Source organism: Gastrolobium bilobum, unplaced genomic scaffold (genome assembly GCF_033153095.1).
Source record: "Gastrolobium bilobum isolate Gb01-03AN ecotype WA unplaced genomic scaffold, APGP_CSIRO_Gbil_v1 utg5152, whole genome shotgun sequence".
In the NCBI taxonomy this organism is placed as follows: domain Eukaryota; kingdom Viridiplantae; phylum Streptophyta; class Magnoliopsida; order Fabales; family Fabaceae; genus Gastrolobium; species Gastrolobium bilobum.
In genome coordinates this window covers 230,370-250,374 of record NW_026898358.1, presented here as the reverse complement: position 1 = coordinate 250,374, position 20,005 = coordinate 230,370, and the positions used below count along the sequence as shown (strand labels likewise).

Below are 20,005 nucleotides of genomic sequence, written 5' to 3'. Positions count from 1 at the left end.
TTTTACATGAGAATATTTTCTCATGTTACACACACAATTCATGAGTGGAGTCTATAAAAAAAAAAATGAGAAAACAAAAAAATTAAGATGGGTCTCACTTTTTAATTGTAAGTGTAACTTGAGAAAATTTTCTCACGTAAAATGAGAAAACTATTTCCCAAAAACATATTATAGTTGAGTTATAAGATTCTAAAATTTAAATCACTTGGAAATGCTGATTGAGTTTTGTAATTGGCCACCCTTTCATCAATTTGAGGGTAATTCAAAAGCAATAGCGTCTGCTGTTAGTTTAAATAAAGGGTAATTCAAATGAATTATTAGAGGTGTGAACGAAAATATAAAACTAAATATTGTGTGTGTAATATGCTTAGGCATATATAAGTTTTAAATGTCTGAACATTTCATACGGTGAGAGATGTGATAATAAATATAAAAACTAAACAGCGTACATATTAATTACGTGCTAAAGTTTATAAAGATCTTTACATAATTTGCCGAATTTCTGAACTAATGTTCAACAATAAAAGAAAACTAACATGTTACTCAGTTGACAACTTTATCCTCGCCTTGCCTAATTGTTGTGGTTTTCAACTTTTCATTTATCAGGTGAATAAAGTATAAATTTAATAATTTGCACAAAATATGACAAAATAGGCTATTTGAAGTTTGAACATTCATTCTCGGAGAGTTTACAGCTAAAATAACAAGTATATATGCACATAATAAAGCATAGTATAGTTGAAGGGATCGAGGATATGGAATTTACCTAACTCTTAATAATATAACTGCTTAAAAAAAGACATGGTGGTGGTGGTGGATAGTGGACTACTGTTGAGAGGAATGAGATTGTGATTTGGAATAACCATTAATGTTGCAATGAATTGAAGGAGACCGACGTTGGTTATATGTGGGATCCTCGTCTGGTCGTTTTGCTGTTTGATGAACTGCGCCGGCTTTCTTCTTCCCTTTGGGTTTATATTTGATGCTTCGAACCTTTTCTAAGGTTCCCAAAACCTCCTCCATAGATGGTCGTTTTTTTGGGTCAGGTTCTAAACATTTTAGTATTAGGAGGGCTACTTGAAACGCTGCAGTTATTGAATATTCTTCGTCCATATTTGGATCGACGATCCTTTTTAGTTTCTTTTTGTTACCTAGAGATGGTTTAGCGAAATCCACCAAATTCTGCTCACCCGTAGGCCGATTTGTGTCTAGTGCTATCAAGCCTGTTAACATTTCCAGCAGAACAACACCAAATCCATAAACATCGCTTTTTACGTAGAGATGACCTGTCAATTTCAAATTTGTCATTATATGTGCAAGCTTTCCCCACCAATTATTATTATTATTATTATTGATGAATTCTTCATGAATAAATTATATTTTTTTTTAAAGTCCAACGAATTATTAAAATCCCAACTCTAATGATCTAGTGATTCAAGTCCACCAATCTATTAGGCAAAACCTATATATATATAGAATATTGTAAGTTATATTTAACTCTTTAGCTTGATATAGGTCAAATTATATACTTAATTTGACCTCCTTTTTTTTTAAAGGCCAAATTTAATTTTTTAGTTCTTCTAAACTGATCAAGAATTAGAAAAATACTTAAATTAATATTATTATAATATTTATACTTATCTAAATAGTTATTTTATTTATTACAAAAAAAAATAGTTATTTTATTTTATTTTATATACCAAACAAAAAAATATATTTTATTTTATTTCTTTTAAAATAAATAATATAATATTGGCGTGTTTATAATGTGGTCATTGGTTAGGCAATATAAAAATAGGGTTTGCTTTTTCTGCAGTTACTGCAGATAAGTTATCTGAGTAAGCCCAATACGACGTTATTTAGGGGCAAAAATCATGATATTTTTGTAATTTTAATTTATTTCAGGATTATATAATTTTTATAATTATAATTTTTTAATATGTCACTCACAAAACGACGTCGTTTTGTGAGTAAATGCAGATAATTTATCTGCAGTAACTGCAGAAATATTTTTTTGATGAAAATAAGTGTATGATCTATTTTTTAAAGGGTTTATTTTTTCTGCAGTTACTGCAGATAAGTTATCTGCAGGAAGCTCAATACGACGTCGTTTTGGAGCGAAAATCATGGTGTTTTTATAATTTTAATTTATTTCAGGGTTGTTATAATTTTTATAATTATAATTTTCTAATATTTCAATCTCAAAACAACGTCATTTTAAAAATAAATAGAGATAACTTATCTGTAGTAATATTTTTCACTTTTTTAAATTGGTTTTTTCTTATGTCTAAGTCTATTATATAAATTCTACTGTCATAGGTCCCTGAACTATTTACACATATACCGACTTCCATATTTGATTATTGCTAAGCAATATGCTCTCGTGTTATTGGTTAACGGTAGTAATTGTACTATTAGATAATAATTATGTATAAGAAAGGGGAGGAAGCATGCGTGTACCTGTGTTCATGTATTCGGGGGCAGCGTAACCATAGGTGCCCATGACCCGTGTAGTTATGTGGGATCTACCGTTGACGGGGCCAAACTTTGCCAACCCGAAGTCTGAGAGCTTCGCATTGAAATCCTAATAAAGAAAAGTCGTAGTAGCAAAAAATTGAAACACAATTAATGATGTACACTTTTGACTGGGTACTGAGTACTATAAAAAAAAATTTATATTGTTGATCGATTCAAATAATTGATCATAACAAAACACAAAGAAACTTTACAGACATACCCTATCAAGCAAAATGTTGGAGGACTTAAAGTCTCTATAGATGACAGACTTTTCCGATGTATGCAAGAAAGTAAGACCTCTGGCAGCTCCTATGGCTATCTTAAGCCTTGTATCCCAGGAAAGTGGTTCTGGGCCTCCTGCAAATGCAACAACGTCAATCATTTAAACAAACATTCTAATAACAAGTTTCACTGTCTCAAGATGTATATATAGGTTGGTTGTTGCATTTCCTACTTCTAAAGAGGTGGCTTTCCAAGCTTCCCTTTTGCACGTATTCGTATACGAGCAGGAATTGATTTTCCTCCCAGCAGTAACCAAGTAGTTTAACCAGGTTTTGATGAGAAAACTTCCCCAAAAATTGCACTTCACTCTGCAGTACCGAAACATTATAAAACCAATGTTCAATCAAACTAAAAAGTAAAGTAGTTAAGCCCAAGCAACAAATTTCAGACATGACCACTTAATTTTTTTATGACTCATGATTACGCTTAGAGTACATTACTAATTTCTATATTAAATCACCTCTCTTAATCTTCATTTTCCTCTTAGCTAGATAGATCATTGTTCATCAATCATCTATATGATATCCACTCACAAATCCAGTGTTCATGATTAAGGTTGTCCAATACGTACGAACTTTAGGAATAAGTGGAGTTACTATTGAAATCACTACATTAATTATATTACACTGGATTTGATTTCTATAAAGTCATGGGTGGTGCATTTTATAAGAAAAGATACAGAGCTATAATTTGTTGATTGAAAAATTAAGAGAGTGAATTATTATGATTCCTATAAAATCATTGATTTTTTAAGCTCTCTTTAAAGAGTAAAATTCTATAACATAGTATATACAGCATTCAGCAAGGGAATATTTGTGATCATTGTTAATAGATGTAAATCATGTAATGATATTAATTTGAAGTATATGATATTAATTTGAAGTATTTAAAAGGACATATCGATGAGATTCATGTACACTACAATTAACGACATGTTATTATGAGAGGAATGAGAAAAGTAAGAATTACAAACCTGCCACTCTTGTAGGCCTTGGAGGCTATCGGGGTTAGATTTCTTGACAGCAACGGGGATTCCAACGCCAACTTTGGAGGGCTTGAAGGTGATGGGGTCGACCCATCCTTTGAAAACACGCCCAAAACCACCCTCGCCAAGGACCGTATCTGGTCTGAAATTTCTTGTGGCACTCTTCAACTCATCCAATGTGAACTTCTTTGGATTCGGCGTCACGATCTTTCCACTTTTTGTCCTTCCTTGATTCACCACGCTCGCGCTGTTATGTGGGCCATCATCTCTTTCTGCACGTTAATCGATGATTTCAATATTTCATGTAAATTATAAGCTAAACTAATTATATGTGTCGAGCACTCATACTAATATTTGATATTATGTAAATTGAGTTCCACAAAATTAAATTCACGGTGTTGTTTGCCTATTAACTTTTCAGTTTCCGGATAATCACATCAAACATATGATCTGATAATAAGAAAACATAAAGTACTTGTGTATGGAACTTGGAAACAGAAACTAGTTAAAATTAACGGTTTATTTTATGTGGGGGACGACATATATATCCTATCATAATCATAATCATAACCATAACCATATCATACAATACCTGCACGATAAGTGGGTGATTTATTGCTGGCAGAAGTACTCATCCTACTATCATCACCTGGCTGTCCCAAACAGTTTCCCATGATTCTGATAAACTGGTGATAAGAAAACTATACTCCCGAAAAGTCTATAAAATTGGAATTGGAAGGTTGGAAACTTATATATATGTATATTATGACATGATGTGGGACGTTCCACGAAAGAGAGGAGAAAGTGTAGAGAAAGAGCCAAGGCAGAGATAGTTAAAGAAAAGAAAGAATAGTACTTGTTGACTTTTTCCCTGTATGTATATATTGTTGTTTCTTCAGTCTTAATTTGGGTCATTAAGGTACTGAAAATATTTTCCAAACTGCCGCGGCTCAAAAAGCTCCAAACTCGCGGCAAAAAAAAATAAAATTAAATATTGCTATTTTAATAAATAATTACTTAAATATAGTCATTTTGAAATTATTTACGTAGGTATATAACAGTTAAACACTCCCCACAGGAACGTGATAGGTTGGAGAGAGACACTCTCCATTTGGGCGTGACCGAGGAGAGACACACTCTCCATTGAAGCGTGACCGAGAGAGACACTCTTCTGTGGGGCGTGTTTCACTAGGTGCTGGCATGTGACACAAAAGTCAACAGTTTGACCGTAAAATTTTAGAAGTCCATAACTTTTGACTCGAATGTTCAAATTAGATAATTTTTTTTGATTCCACATAACTTTTCGAGATCTACGTAATGACATATCATTTGGCATATTTTGTCGCTCACAAAAAAATTTGAATTTACAACAATGAATAAGAACGTTTAAACCCAAATTAATAAACAGAAAACCAATGTTATAATTAGAAACATTCATAGTAAAGATCCTTATAATTATGGTAAGTTATGATAAGGTTAGGTTAGTTGCAAATATATATGTTGTCATTCCCGTTAATCGCAGCCAATGAATATGACTTGTTTTATCAAAATTAATTATGTATGTTATTGAGGTATATAGTAAAAATTTGAATGAAGAATTTTATTAAATTTATAATTTTATCCTGTTAACGTTTGTCAGTGACAGAATATCTAATAATTTATATTAAAAATTTAAGTGAGTGCTTTTCGTTTTTATTTTGATTTTTAAGTTTTTGTTCATTATTATAAAAATGTTAGATTATTTTTAGTAATAATTATAAGGTAACAATTTTATAGTTATTTTCGAAAAGAAATTATTAACCTGAAAAAAAAAATGGAGCCTAAAAGAGTAAAATTCTAGCAAAAATTAATAACACAACTATTAGTGAATGAGAGAAAGTTCTAGCCAAAAAAAAAAGTTACCATTAATAACAATTTTTTTTCCTGTCTTTGTTTTAAAATATAAACGATATTGTAATGTTATTTTTATTATTTTTTTCCTTTTCTTTCGATGAGATACCATGAATGTTTTGATAAAATTATTAAGGTGGGGATAATTTTTATTATTTTATTATTTTAAATTACCCAAAGTTATGTCATTTTTAATAAAATTATGTCGTTTTGATATATTTTTACTATAATCATAAGGATCTTTACTATTAATGTTTCTAATCATAAGAGAGGTTTTCTCTTTATTAATTTGGGTTTAAACGTTCTTATGGTATCATTGTTGTAAATTTAAATTTTTTTGTGAGAGACAAAATATGACAAATGAGGTGTCATTACGTAGATCTCGAAAAGTTATGGGAAATCAAAAAAAAAATTATCTAATTAGGACACCCGAGTCAAAAGTTATGGACTTCTAAAATTTTACTATCAAACTGTTGACTTTTGTGCCACGTGGCAGCACCTGGTGAAACACGCCTCACAAGGGAGTGTCTCTCTCCTCGGTCATGCCCCAATGGGGAGGGTCTCTCTCCAACCGGTCACGCCCCTGTGAGACGTGTTTGACTGCTCTACCTATGTAAATAGTTTCAAAACGACTACGTATAGTAATTATTTATTAAAAAAACAATATTTAAATTTTTTTTCCTCAAACTCGCTCACGGTAACTTTGGTTTGCCACGTCAAAATCATTGTTACAGCAACTTTGGTAGCCTATTGTTTTATGACATGTGGCACAATTTTTTTGAAATTTTATTGTAAAATTTTGGAAATAATAACTTTTGGCCCATTGTCCAAAGGGGAAGGATCCGTTTACAATTTTTTTTTGAAATTTTTTACAAATTACACTATGTTCTCCCAGGAGAACATAGTGTAACCAGTGTTCTCCCAAGAGAACATAGTGTAGTTTGTAAACGAAAAAATTTGTAAATATAACCTGCCCCATTTTAGGGGAAGGTTATAATTACAAATTTTTTATCTACAAACTCTTACAAATTACACTATGTCTTATCAGTAAGACACTATTGAATGAAGTCTTACTGGTCAGACATAGTGTAATTTTTAAGTTTGTAAAAATTTTTTTGTCAATATAACTCTTATCGTTATTTTATTTATATTCTTATTTTCACTTTTCAACACTAAAAATAATCATTTTAGCGCGTAAATCTCAAAAACTTATGTGGAATAAAAAAATCATCCGATTTGGATACCAGAGTAAAAAATTATGGCTTTTCGAAAATGAATTGACTTGTTCTGTCATGTGTCAGTTTATACTCGATGTCATTGATAATGAGTTTGTTTTGTTATGTAAAGTGACCGTTTAAACTCGCTACAAGTGTTAGCAAGTTTGAAGCTACGACCCTTTGACAAAAAAATTTTAGGAGAATGCTACTATCATTTTACATAGAGTAGTTCTTTCATGTTACAGCAGTCACGTGGGGCCTATCATTAAAGGATAGAAAAACAAAAAAGAGTGAGTGAGATTTTCAATATGAGATAACATAAGATAAATGACTTTATGTAAAATGAGAGTAGTATTTTCCATTTTTTTAACCCGATAATATTCAACTAATTTTTTTAAAAAAGCGTAGCATTACGGTGAATGTCGCTAATAATTTTTAGTTCCGCATGCAGTTTGTTTTTGGAAAAAAATATTTCTCCTTTAAAATGACACAATTTATGTCATTCTACTCTTACAAAAAGATGAGACCCACATCTTTATATTTTTTTGTTCACTCTCTCATCCTTTAGCTGTCTCTTTCTCTCACTTGAAATAACATAATTTTATATCCTTTAAAATGATACATACTCCTTCTTTTGTTTTTATACTAATTCGTCTTCACCTTCTTCCGATGTGTGACTCAGAATTATTGATGCAAAAAGGGTCTCAATCCCATCCTCAAATTAAACCTCACGGCAGAGAGACTCTAGGGCCGATCACAATCTGACCTGGCCCCTCCTCTCCTCTGCTATGGCTACAATAATTACAATTTGATAACAGTGTCAGAAAAAGTCAAAAAGAGATTACAAGGCAAGTATGCAACGATATAAAAGGTTAACAGCAGCATCCTTAACAGTAAAAGAATTCCTTGCGCTGACATATTCTACAAATATTTCGTTATTTTTTAATTCTTGTATAGACTCATTCACGGACTCGGGCTAAATCAGACACTTGTAATTTGTAAACGAATCAAACGCATTACGTACTTTATTTACGTCAAATGTACTCATGTGGTCCTATTGGCAGGGGTTGATAATACTTTTTTTTTTTCCATACCTTTGGATAATTTGTTTCGAGATATTAGAGTAAATATTATTTTTGGTCCTTAGCAAATTTTACTATGCCCGTTTTAGTTCCTATCAAATAAAAAGGTCAATCGTAGTCCCTAAGAAATTCAAAATAGACTCATTTTAGTTCTTTTAGGAACTAATAAGAGTCTTTTTTAAATTTGTGAGGAACCACGATTTCAACTAAATAGATTCATTTTGAATTTCTTAGGAACCACGATGGGCCTTTTTATTTGCTAAGGACTAAAACGGACATCATGAAATTTGTTGAGGACCAAAAATGATATTTACTCAAGATATTGTTATTATTATTCTTGGGTCCATCTTTCAAGTTATTATTATTATTATTTTGAAAGGGGGGTTTACATCAAAATTACTAATTCACTAGTAAATTTTTTTATAAAAATAATGTTATAGTTCTTTGCAAATTCAGGGATAAACTTATTAATAAAAAATAGATTGTGAAATTAAAATTATATATAAAATAACTCATATTTTTTTAGTATGACAAAAAAAAAAAAAAAAGTCGGAACGTTTATTAATTTTGAGTAGCTTGTCTACGAAGCGAAGAAAGTTTACAGCATGCGTTACACATCACATATGTCCTCTTACCGTCAACCCAGCCGGCAGCCAAATAATATTAAGTTTTTATTAGTAAAAAAATTAAAAAAAATCTTTATGGTAGATATAGGTTTATGAGTCAATTGGTCAAAGAACAATAGGTAATCGTCGTGCTATATGATTACGAATCATGACCGTTCTCATTTTATTAAGATTCATTTGTTACAGCCTTACAGGTTTAACCTTGTTCTTTTTGTCCTTAGCCATGTAGTCCAACTTCAATGGTGTTTCTTTTAACCGTTTAGTAATTATTTAATAAGTTGTTTGTTCCGTAGTTCTAAAAAAGAAATTTTACATCACATCTGTTTAAGGATGAATAACAATGTCTAGGTGATGCCAAAAATGTATAAAAAATTGGCTAAATAGAAAGTTAGGATACGATAAAAGACTTTCGATTCTCAATTTTTATTAAAAAATAACAAAATTCAACTCTTACATTAAGAGTTTTAAGGACCTTTTTATAAACTAATTACAAATTGATCCTAAATTCTTAAAATAAATATAAAGGTAATTAAGTTATAAAAATAAATAAATAATTACATTTAAAACACATTTCAAATAATGCCAAATGTGTTGCTTATTTTTTCTTGCTAAACAAATCATAATCATATATGTTTTTTCATTTAGACTTAATTTGATCGTAATTTACTGCTTCTTTTAACAATTAAGCTATACTTGATTATTGGACCATAATTTTGATTGACTCCGAGTTTCCTAAATCAATAATTAAGCCATATGCAATGAATAAACTGTAAGTGCATCAGTGCGTGCAGAGGCTAATAGTTCTATCAACGAAGCAAGTGGAAGGGATAACTGACAATAATAAATCCAACACCTCTAGCCAAAGTCTGATGGGTAAACAACAAAGGGGTGTGTATTTGAGAATGGTGAAGGCTCTAGGACATGGGATCGCAAGGGTGAGTGATATTTCTGGCTCTCTAGGGGTACTGTAGCGATATATATACAGCCTCTGGGGCGTTTATGGTGGTGCAGAGTGGTCCTAAAGCAGTTACCCCAAAAGTGGTGATCGCGGGTACTATTATGGAGGACTAGGTAGTAGGTGCAATCTCATGTCTCAGTTGTCGGGCTTAACCCCTGGCCAGTGTGATCCCATCAAGTGGGAAGAGCAAAGCCGCTCCTAGGATCAAAGCGGGATTGGAGATGATCTCGGAACAACATCAGTCACAGTTATTTAATTCAATGAGTACTGTTATTATTTTAAATATATTTTTGTGGGATGTGTTGTATAAAATAATGACAAATCTCCTAGAGGCAAAAAAGAAAATGACATTGTTTCGTTATGGACCAATTAAATGATTCCCACTACATGAAACATCTCAGTCTCACTCCCCCATTCTTTTCTCAATTTTCCCCAACTACATATATCACTCACTATGCAGTACATAACACCACTAAGTCATTTGCATAAGTACCCGTTATGTACACAACCTTCCCCAAGTGTTAAGTACGCTTCATCTATATATGGCCCTAGGCCACAAGTTTTTCAGTTTTCTAGGATACATTACTTCAACCATCGATACACAGCATATTACACTCATTCCTTACACTGCTGAGACCAAGGCGCTGCAGCAATTTTTGACAATCGTTCCGAAGTAGAAGCAAATTGTAAGAAAACTATAGGACGGTCAGTGCCCTTCTTAGTCCAATTTGATTTTAATAAATAACGTTGTTATAAGACTGGGAAGTGGGAAACCAGAGTATTTGCTTTTGTGGAAATTGGGAAGAAATATTATATTCCATGATAGAGGAATGTGACCCACCAGCCACATAATTCTTTATTCCGGCCAGTCCTAATGTTTATATATATCCGGGCTCTTATTTTACTGAGTTCAATGGATGCACCTGTGTTTTTGCGGAAACACCCAATTTAAGAATAAATTTTTGATGCATCTGTTACATTTAGATTCGGTACATCTCATCAATGAAAATATTATATAGCAGGGTAGAGAGAGAAAATTTGGCAAAGAAGACAGAATTTTAGCTGAAATATAATGTTTCTATTGATGAAATATACTGAGTCTTTGATGCAACAGTAGCATCAGAGATTTATTCTCTATTCTTCTCTACGAACCTTCTCATTCCAAAATGTGAAGATATACTCTTAATTTGCTCTGAATGTGTCAATGTCACCATCATTTATCAGCATATTATATACACATTAGATATTACCACAACAATATAAATGACCCATGACGAGCCAACCCTAACTAAGTCACCTAAATGTAGCGGATGCTAACTCATTAGCTGACCAGGCTCAGGTCTCACGTTTCAATTTCATGTGTGAACTGGGTAAGGTAACAACTTAGTTGTAGGCATGCTATCATTATATGCAGGTCTTATATTAGAGTAATTTCTTTTTCTTCTATTTTTTTATTTTATTTTTGATCTTTTTTAATTTCAATATTTTTTGTCAGTATTATAAATTTTCAATATATTTAATCTTATTCTTTTTATTTTCTTCAATCTATTTTCTTCTTTTTAGTTTAGAATATTTTTGTTTAATTTTAGTTTTTTCTATTTCTGGTGTAAGTTTTCAACATATATATTTGGTCTTATTTTTTCTTTTATTTGTTTGTCCTTAATTTAATTTCTTCTTCTTGATGTAGACATATTTGATGTTTTTTTCTATTTTTTTATTTTTAGTCTTTTCCATGATTGTTGTAATTTTTCAATATATTTGATCTTATTACTTTTTCTTTTTTCCATCGGTCTATTTTTTTTTCTAAAAAAGATAAATTAGACAGATTAATTTAATTTCTAAGAATATTAAGGATGAGTTTGCACGGAAAAAATCATGAGGTAATGATTAAAAAAAATAGGAGTGTAAGTGATTTAAAGTAAAATCATAGAGAGGTTTTTGAATTTTTTGCAAAAATAATAATAATAGTAATAAATTACTTTTTACGAATACGTTTAATTACGTCGAAGACCTATGTGTTTAAACATATTAATCAATCTAAGTCTTAAAATAGGTATAGAAAGAGCAATTAAATAAATATTATAAATATTAAATATAAAGTTAATATAATATATTTATATTTATATGTAGAGTAATAACAAGTATATAAGCCGACGTATTAGAGTGAGAGAGAGAGAGAGAAAAACTATATTAAAAGTGTGAAACTTCGCGGTTTTCAAAATCAGGGCTTGCTCCAGTGTAAAGTTACCAAATACTTATATTAACAATTTAAAATTCTAGGCTTCATAATTTATTATGGAAGAAATAACTTATAACTATATAAGAATAAAAACCTTATAATATTCATTATTAAACATAGTTAAATTTATAAATTGTATACTGTATTTAATCACTAAATTAATTAAGCCCTTAATGGCCCCTACATAACAGGAAAAAGGGGGGAAAATGGAGTGGGTCCCGCATCATCTTGAGTAAGCTGCAAAGTTATCTCTTCTTCTGACACATAAGACATATATTTCCCTTTCAGATTTGGTCTCTTTCGTTGTTCTTACATTTGATTTCTGACGGAGGGTTCAAGTAATAAGATCAAAAATACTACCCGCGTCATCTAACTTAATATGTAATAAACCTCATATACAAAAAAAATAAAAATAAAAAAATAAATAAACCTCGTTCTCTCTCAATTTTTTCTTTATAAAACTAAGTCTTTTTAGAAAAAGTTTATCCAATCTTTAATCTGAGGCGCGGTTGAATTCTTTTTTCCTGGATTTTGTTAGCAACATAATTTTTTTAAAAACGCGAATTTTATGAAAAAAACATTACAATAAATGTTCATTAAAACATGATATAGTTACGCTAACATTTAATGGTTTAGATTTAATTTAGGAATTGAAAGAGTTCAAAAAATACAAACCACCAAAAAAATAAAAAATACAAGTGAAAGATGATACTACAATTGACATACTCTATAATATAAAATTAAACGACTTTTTTTTCTTTTCCTGTATTATCTACTATAAAATAAGGGAAAATGGTATGTCATTTAAAATACTGTAAAATTGTGTCATTTTAAGTAAGATAAAGAGATAAATTACAGGAAAGAGAGTGGACAAAAAAAGATAAAGGTATAAGTCTCATCTCTCTGTGAGAGTGAAATGACACAAATTGTGTCATTTAAAAGGACAAACATTTTCCCCATAAAATAATGCTAACTGTTCCCATAGCTATTGCTTTGGCATAAATAAATTTACTGATTATAAAAATTTTGTTATTAACTTCGCATCTAAAAAAAGTTTTAAAAATTAAATTAAAATTTTATTTTAATTATATAAATCAAAAATCTCATATCAAAATGTGATTTAGGCCATCAACTCACTTGAGTTGCTTTTATTTTTTGAAGTTTTTGTTTGACTTAAATGTTGAATTAACCAATCCTTCAATGCGTTCGCGTTTTTTCCATGTGTAACCAATAAATCCAATCCATCATTAAGGTTGTATCACACATGAAAGGAAACAAACAAAGAAAATGAAAAAGGATTTACAAAAAAAAAAAAAAAAAATGAAAAAGGAGCCATCAGACATAGTACATTCTAAAATTTGAATCAGTACCAAATGGTGGTAGTTCAGTTGGCGCATGGGAGCTGAGCAGGTGGGGGTGAAGGCATGTGTTCGAACCTCTCCAGTACCATCTTTGGGAGGGGTTTAAAGCCTTAATCCTGGACCCGCCCCGAATCGGACTAATCGCGAAGCGATGAACCGATGGAATATTTTCAAAAAAAATAAAATAAAATTGAATCAGTTCTTTTTATTGCATATCTCATAATAACACTAACGAATATATTTCAAGAAGACAACCTGCAGTTACACATAATTAGGTAATAATATTTACGGCAACCATAAACATCTCTCGTTGATGTTTTTCAAATAATTATTACGTTACATGTTTTTTACTCTATACAAATTATCCGTCCAAAGCTACGTAAATACTAAACTTATTTCAATTTTAATTTTTCGATTATTGAGCTTATTAATAAGCCCGTCTATTTCTAAATGTAACTCTACAATTTTTTTATTTTATTTTTTGAGTTTCCTCAAAGTATCTCTAGCCGACAGTCGAAGACTAATCTTTTCGAGGTGTGGAGATCACCAATGTGGGTTTGCCTCTATCAAAAGAGTTTTTTTTCATACACACGGCTAGGAATCGAATCTCTATCAGTATACTTAGGAGAACAATGAAAAATTTATATCAATCAACCCTAACTTTTTTTTTTGAGATATTCTAATCGGTTCGTAGTTTCGCGACTAGTCTGATTCGAAGCAGATCCCAGTATTAAGACTTTAAACCCCTCTCAAAAACAGTACGGAAGGAGATTATCAAAATATCTACTTAAAGTTCATTATCATTTATTAAGAACCTTTCAAAAGAATCTTCTGAACCCAAAGCAAAGAAAGTGCCATTACTATAGCTTTAGCCAATTAGGAAAAAATAACCGTAGAAATTGGGAGAAATAAATAGAATAAAAAAGGAAAAGCTAAGGGATGCTTGGTAGAGGAATTTTTTTGAGATTTTCAAAAAAATGATAAGAATAATTCTATTTACCCATATTTGATACAAGATGTAAATTTTTTCCAAATTTTGTTTTATGTAAAATTTTCTTTCAAAATGTCAAGGACAGGGAATTTGCACAAAGAAGTTGTCAATTGTCATTATTACTTTGTTATTTACTGCTGACTTTGGTGATAATATACCAAACTTTTCTTCCAAATTTGTCGGCAGGCTTTAAATAGTCAGTGCAGTCACATTAGTATTAACCTTATCCATTTTTTGGTTTTGAATCATAACAGCTTGCTTTTCTTCACTCTTTTTTTTTTAAGTTAATTTTAATTTTCATCCATTAAATATTTAACAGAAATTGCTAATGTAATAAAGAAATAAGTTAAAAATAGGGGATTAATGTTTTTAAAACTTTCACAGAATTAAAATGTAAAACAATAGAAAGAGACACAATTTATTTATACTCCATCTTTATTACTCATGTCATTCTTATAACATAAAAAAATAATATTTAACTTTTTCCTTCTCTATATTTCTACTTTATATTTTTTTCTTTTCGAATAATCAAGCAAACACAGTTTCACTTTCGTAGCAATTGAGTCTAGAGAGTCTATATGCTGCCAAGAAAGAATTAAAACTCTATAAAAAAAAAAATACACTAGGCCAAGTTCCCCTAATCTGTCCTGAGTGTTCTCTACCTTCAATGGTCCTTGCATGCTTTCCTATAGTTGCAATTCAAGAAAAATGAGACACACGCTGTACTAAAAAAGAAAAGAAAAATGAGATACACACCCAACAGGCAACAGGAGAAAGCAAACTTCATTTATCAATAGATAAGGGCTACTGTGGGTCAATCTCCATTTCCCCAATCTCACTCAGACTTCACAATTTTATATCTCAGGTTTTTTAACCTGACAACTTTGAAAATATTCTACCGATTTAGTTTTGTGGTCAAATATTTTGCTAAATTAATACAGGAAAACGTGCTTCAGGTGTCAATGCGTCTAGTTGCACACCTGACACAAAACATGTATGGTGCGAACTAATTTTGCTATGTTGATAGCATCTGACTGAAACGCACACTTATATTAATGTGTCTCAAATGCACACCTAATACTAATATGTCTCACTTTTGTCATCACATGAAACGTGCATGTGTCAGATTTGTGGCTAGACACATAGACATCTAAAACACATTTTTCTGTATTTGTCTGGTAAAGTATTCGACCACATAATTCAACGGGTGAAATATTTCCAAAATTGCATTTGTTAGATCAAAAAGCATATATCTCAATAGCTCAAGACAAACGTTTGAAAGTCATTTTCTGCATGGCTTTGCCGTGCATTTGGTGTTTTGGTACTGAGGCTTCACATAATCGAAAAACCATCATTATAGAAATCTATCCACTTTCACACCTCGTAGACTATAGACGAGTCTTTTACCCACAACTCGTGCACCCTAATGCATAGAATCTCCGGTTACGTAATTCTGACATATATATGAGTTAGTTATGTGGTTAGCAGGTTGACGTATTATGTTATTTTCCATTTGATGTAAATGGGAAAAAATTTATTATGGGATTTGTAATATTTCGTGTATAGCCGGTTAATTATATATTTGTGTTTCAAAGTGCTACAAAACCACCCCTACGATTTTAAAGTGTTATCCATCCAAATTATAATTAATAATAATGAATTTAAAATTTATAAATTTGCAAAAATTATGCAAATCGTGTTTAAAAATTGTTTACAATGTTAATTATTATTTAATTAAAATAGTTTGTGTGTGTGTTGAACTGAACAGCCTAAAAGAAAACAAGAACTAAGGGAGTACAGGAAAAAAAAATTATCCGGTCATTATGATTATTGGAAATATGGTGGGAAAAAAAGTTTTTATGAAAATGTTATCAAAAAACTTTTTGGTAAACTAAAATATTATCAGAAATATTAACTTATTTTTTTTAGTATGTGTTTGATTGATGATAAAATATTGATGAGAATATGTGATTAATTTATGAAACTAACCCTTGCTTCTCAGTGTTTATGCCCTGTCAATTGACACACTAACAGATGAGGATAAACCTAAGAAATGCTTCAACAGGTAGAGAAAGAAACTCAGCTAAAGCTTTTGACCAAAGTGCCAGACAGATTATAACCAACCCCAAAGACTAAACAACTTCTTCATGACTCCTTTATAACTCAGCAAAAAGAAATTTGTTTGAATGTGACAGGGAACCAAGGAACAGAACTCACCGTCCACAAAACTTGAATGTGGTGTGATGCAACTTGGAATGTCTACGACTCATTTTCTGAACAGAACTCGTCGATTGTTTTTCACTTTGATTAGAAAGCTTGGGCTCAGGGTATTTTTGTCTCAAAAACCATAGACTATTTTCCTACCAAGTGAGATTTGTCAAATACCACTTGGATGGTATTTTCGATTGGGAAAATTTGGCACCAGCATGTGTAAAACAAAATGATGGGATTATAACTTTTTCACACAAATTTTTACTTTTGCTTCTACCAAATATGGAAAAATCAAAATATCTTGTTACTTTTTTCGGAAAATTTTAAATTCTCATGTACCAAACAATCTCTTAAAAAACTAAAGGCATGTTTGATAACTGTTTTAGAAAACAGTTTTTAAATTTTAAAAATAAAAATATTTATTTAACTTTTAGAACTGAAATGACAGAAGACCTTATAGGTGTTTTTATTTTTGTTTTGAGTTTCTATTCTTAAAAGAATTAAAAAATGGAGAACAAGTTGTTCTCATTAATGGCACAATTGTAAATAATGAGTCACTCCCATGTATCAGGTTTTGACACTTGTTTATCGCAATTTGTTTTGGTATATCAATCAAACATATTTTTTGTTTTTTTACGTTATAATCATATTGTTAAAATACATATAACAAACAAGTTTTTTTGTTTTATAATTTTTAAAACTCTTTTAAAAATTAATTTATCAAACAAATTTTTTCTTTTCTAGCTCTGAAAATCAACTCTTGAAAACTATTTTATAAAAGGTTTTATTAATCTCATTTAACATAAGATAGTTATCTTATGTTATAGAGAAAAAATAGGTGGATCCCACCATTACAAGAAAAAATAAAAAAGTTGGGTACGAAAATCGAAGTGAGAGAACATGAGAGAAAATATCTTATGTAAAAGGAGAGTAATATTTCCCTTTTATAAAATAGTTTTCAAAACAAAAAAATCAAAACACTTTCAACAAAGACTAAAATAACCCAGGTCTATTCCTGGTTCTGATCCAAGATCCTAACTTTCAAAATAATAATTAATTTTTTTTATGATCTTCATTATTATTTATGATGTCGATTATATTTATGAGGAGTGAGGGAAAAAATGTGATAGATAGTGAAATTTATGATGTCGTGACTGACGACATTAAACCAATATTAAATTTCAAAAGTGCACCATATCAGTAAAAAAAATTCAAACCACGATAGTATGGTCGGGAGGTTGGTGGAAGGCTGTAAATTAATAAGTTCAAGTTAAATTAAAAGTGAGCTATGTGTAAAATATTTTAAGTCTATCTTAACCTATTAGTTATTTGCTACTAAACTAATAGTAACTAAATTAAAAGTTTAGTCTGCCCAATATTTAAAAATCAAAAGGTCTAGCTTAAATCTATGAGTCTATTTAAACAAATATAAAAAATATTTAATTATTTATTTATTTTATTTTAATTAAAATAAAAAATACACAATATAAATTGATCTATAGATTTTGGACAGGCCTTACAAAAATAAATCTATTGATAATTTCTAAATAAAATTTTTTAAACCTACATTTATTCTATTTTGCTGAATATAATAAGTGAGGTATGATCTAACATAAGTCACAGCTATAGAACTCTGATAAATTTTCTAACCCATTATTTAGACCCCTAAACGGTGGGCTCACACTCACTCAACAATCCGGGGACATCAAAATGGCCGGCAAATTAGCCCAAACTTAGTATTCAAAAAATTCGCACCTGACCTATCTATTACGCGTATGACTTTGGGTAACCCCATTGTCTCCTTGTTATAGATAGTTTGAGTTCAAAATTACTAAAAATTAAAATTATTTGGTTTAAATAAATTGGTTTAAAAATTATTTTTGTATCAAAAACTACTAAAAAAATTAAATTTGATTAAGTTTCATATTTGAAACTCATGAAAGATGAAATGATTTCATATTATTAACAATAATTTATTATCCTTATTTAGAATATCTTAAATAACTGACCTAATAAGAATAAAAGAATCAATTTCAAAAATTAAAAATTTAAAACTAAAACCACATCACATCTATTCAAATCCGACTAAAATCTGAGCAAATTCTTTTATTCGTAATTAAAATTAAAAAGATTATAAATCAAGTCATTTCTTTTTTTAACCTTCGTGAGTAAAATGGGTGTAAGTGAAATTTTAACCCTGTTAGTAAGTGAAATTATTATTCATGAACATGAACATACAAAGATAAATGGGTGTAATAAACATGAACATGAAGTAACATGTTAGAATATTCATGTTATTAAATAAAAAAATTTAGTTTGATTTTATAGTTTAATTTTAGTTAATTGTTAATTAAACGTAATGCAAATTTATATAAATAAAATCGATTTGACAAGAACTAAAAGCACTATTAATTATTGAATTTTTTTAAATAATTAAATATAAAATATCAAACATAAAACGTTTTGTATATAATGCTAATATTAATTATTAAAATTAATGGATGACAATGATAATTATTAACCACTGTTTGTGGAAAAAATTACATCATAATATGTCTACGTAAATAATATATCATTTAGTTGATTGTTAGAATTTTTAAGATATTTTTATATTAATTAATTCATACATGATCTAAATATATTTATAATTTTTTAAAAATTATTCAGAATTAAAAAATTATTTAAATTTTTTTTGCTAATCAGTACTTGTGAAAATGTTAAAAATGCGAATTGAGAATTGTCTATCATTAATGAGTTTTTCTTTTTCCCCTAGATGACTCTGGTATGAAGAATTTCAATCAGAACCCAAAAAAATTGGATTTTATTTCGCATAAAAAGAAGGAAAAAGTATTTCTCCAGTTATTGGAGATACAGTTATCTCCAGTGAGCTCAAAACAATGTCGATTTGAATTTAGAAGATTAAAAAATTATAATGATAAAGACTAATATAACCCTACAATATATTAAAATTACAAAAACACATTAATTTTTGTCCAAAAATGACGTCATTTTGATTTCACCGGAAATAAATTATCCGAGAAATCCTTTACCCATAAAAAAAAAAACTAAGGAAGACAAAATTACGATAAGCAGTTACGAGTCATCACTCATGTCATTAATTGTCTTCCAAAGCCATATTTACAATCTTCCTAACTGCCCGTTTATTTGCACTTTTAAAAAAAATAACTTTTATCTCTTCTTTATTTTAGAAGTTCTTTTTACAAAAGTTAAAGCTATTTATACTTTTATAAAAATATTTAAATTTTGAAAAAAATATTTGGCTTTTGACTTCTGTATTTTTTTAGAAGTTAAAATTTTTAACTTTAGAAGAAAAAAAAAAGTAGGTTTTTGACTTTTTTTTGTGACTCTGTTTTTTTTTTAAAGCATCCATCCAAACGAACTAAAAATAATCGTAATATTAGTAGCTATATTTACGATCTCCCTAAAACTTAATCGTAATATTAGCAACATCAAAAATTAGGTTAGAGATTAACCTTTCCTACACACACAGAAGTCTGTGTGGCCCATGTGAAAAAGAGGAAAACAAAAATATGAGCTCTACATTCTATTGTAGTAATTTCTTTTTCACACACACTACCTCCCAACATTTTTATTCCTTATTTATACACTTCAATTTCTTCTAATA

General features: G+C 29.8%; 2 protein-coding genes across 3 annotated transcripts in view; one reads left to right on the top strand and one right to left on the bottom strand.

Moving 5' to 3' along the window:
• The window catches only part of LOC133315216 (catalase isozyme 1), a 99,796-nt gene that overhangs the window by 61,716 nt on the left and 18,075 nt on the right, over positions 1-20,005 (top strand). The window lies entirely within an intron of this gene.
• Positions 660-4,494, bottom strand: LOC133315243 (probable serine/threonine-protein kinase PBL11). Of its 2 annotated transcripts, none has more exons than XM_061516824.1 (6): positions 4,377-4,494; positions 3,773-4,056; positions 2,972-3,107; positions 2,738-2,874; positions 2,461-2,584; positions 660-1,286 (listed from the first exon to the last, which is right to left on the bottom strand). In XM_061516824.1, exons 1-6 carry the CDS (start codon positions 4,456-4,458, stop codon positions 826-828), a joined length of 1,224 nt encoding a protein of 407 aa, XP_061372808.1. In that variant the 5' UTR covers positions 4,459-4,494; the 3' UTR covers positions 660-825. The 2 variants fall into 2 exon arrangements, with proteins under 2 accessions (XP_061372808.1, XP_061372809.1); XM_061516825.1 differs by having other exon boundaries at positions 660-1,223.

What these genes read in the sequence shown, in the direction of transcription:
- LOC133315243 (XM_061516824.1), bottom strand. Translation starts at nt 4,458, where the DNA reads ATGGGAAACTGTTTGGGACAGCCAGGTGATGATAGTAGGATGAGTACT. An exon ending in ATCACCCACTTATCGTGCAG is followed by an intron (nt 4,057 to 4,376) that starts GTATTGTATGAT and finishes ATTAACGTGCAG; the next exon opens with AAAGAGATGATGGCCCACAT. An exon ending in AAGGCCTACAAGAGTGGCAG is followed by an intron (nt 3,108 to 3,772) that starts GTTTGTAATTCT and finishes TCGGTACTGCAG; the next exon opens with AGTGAAGTGCAATTTTTGGG.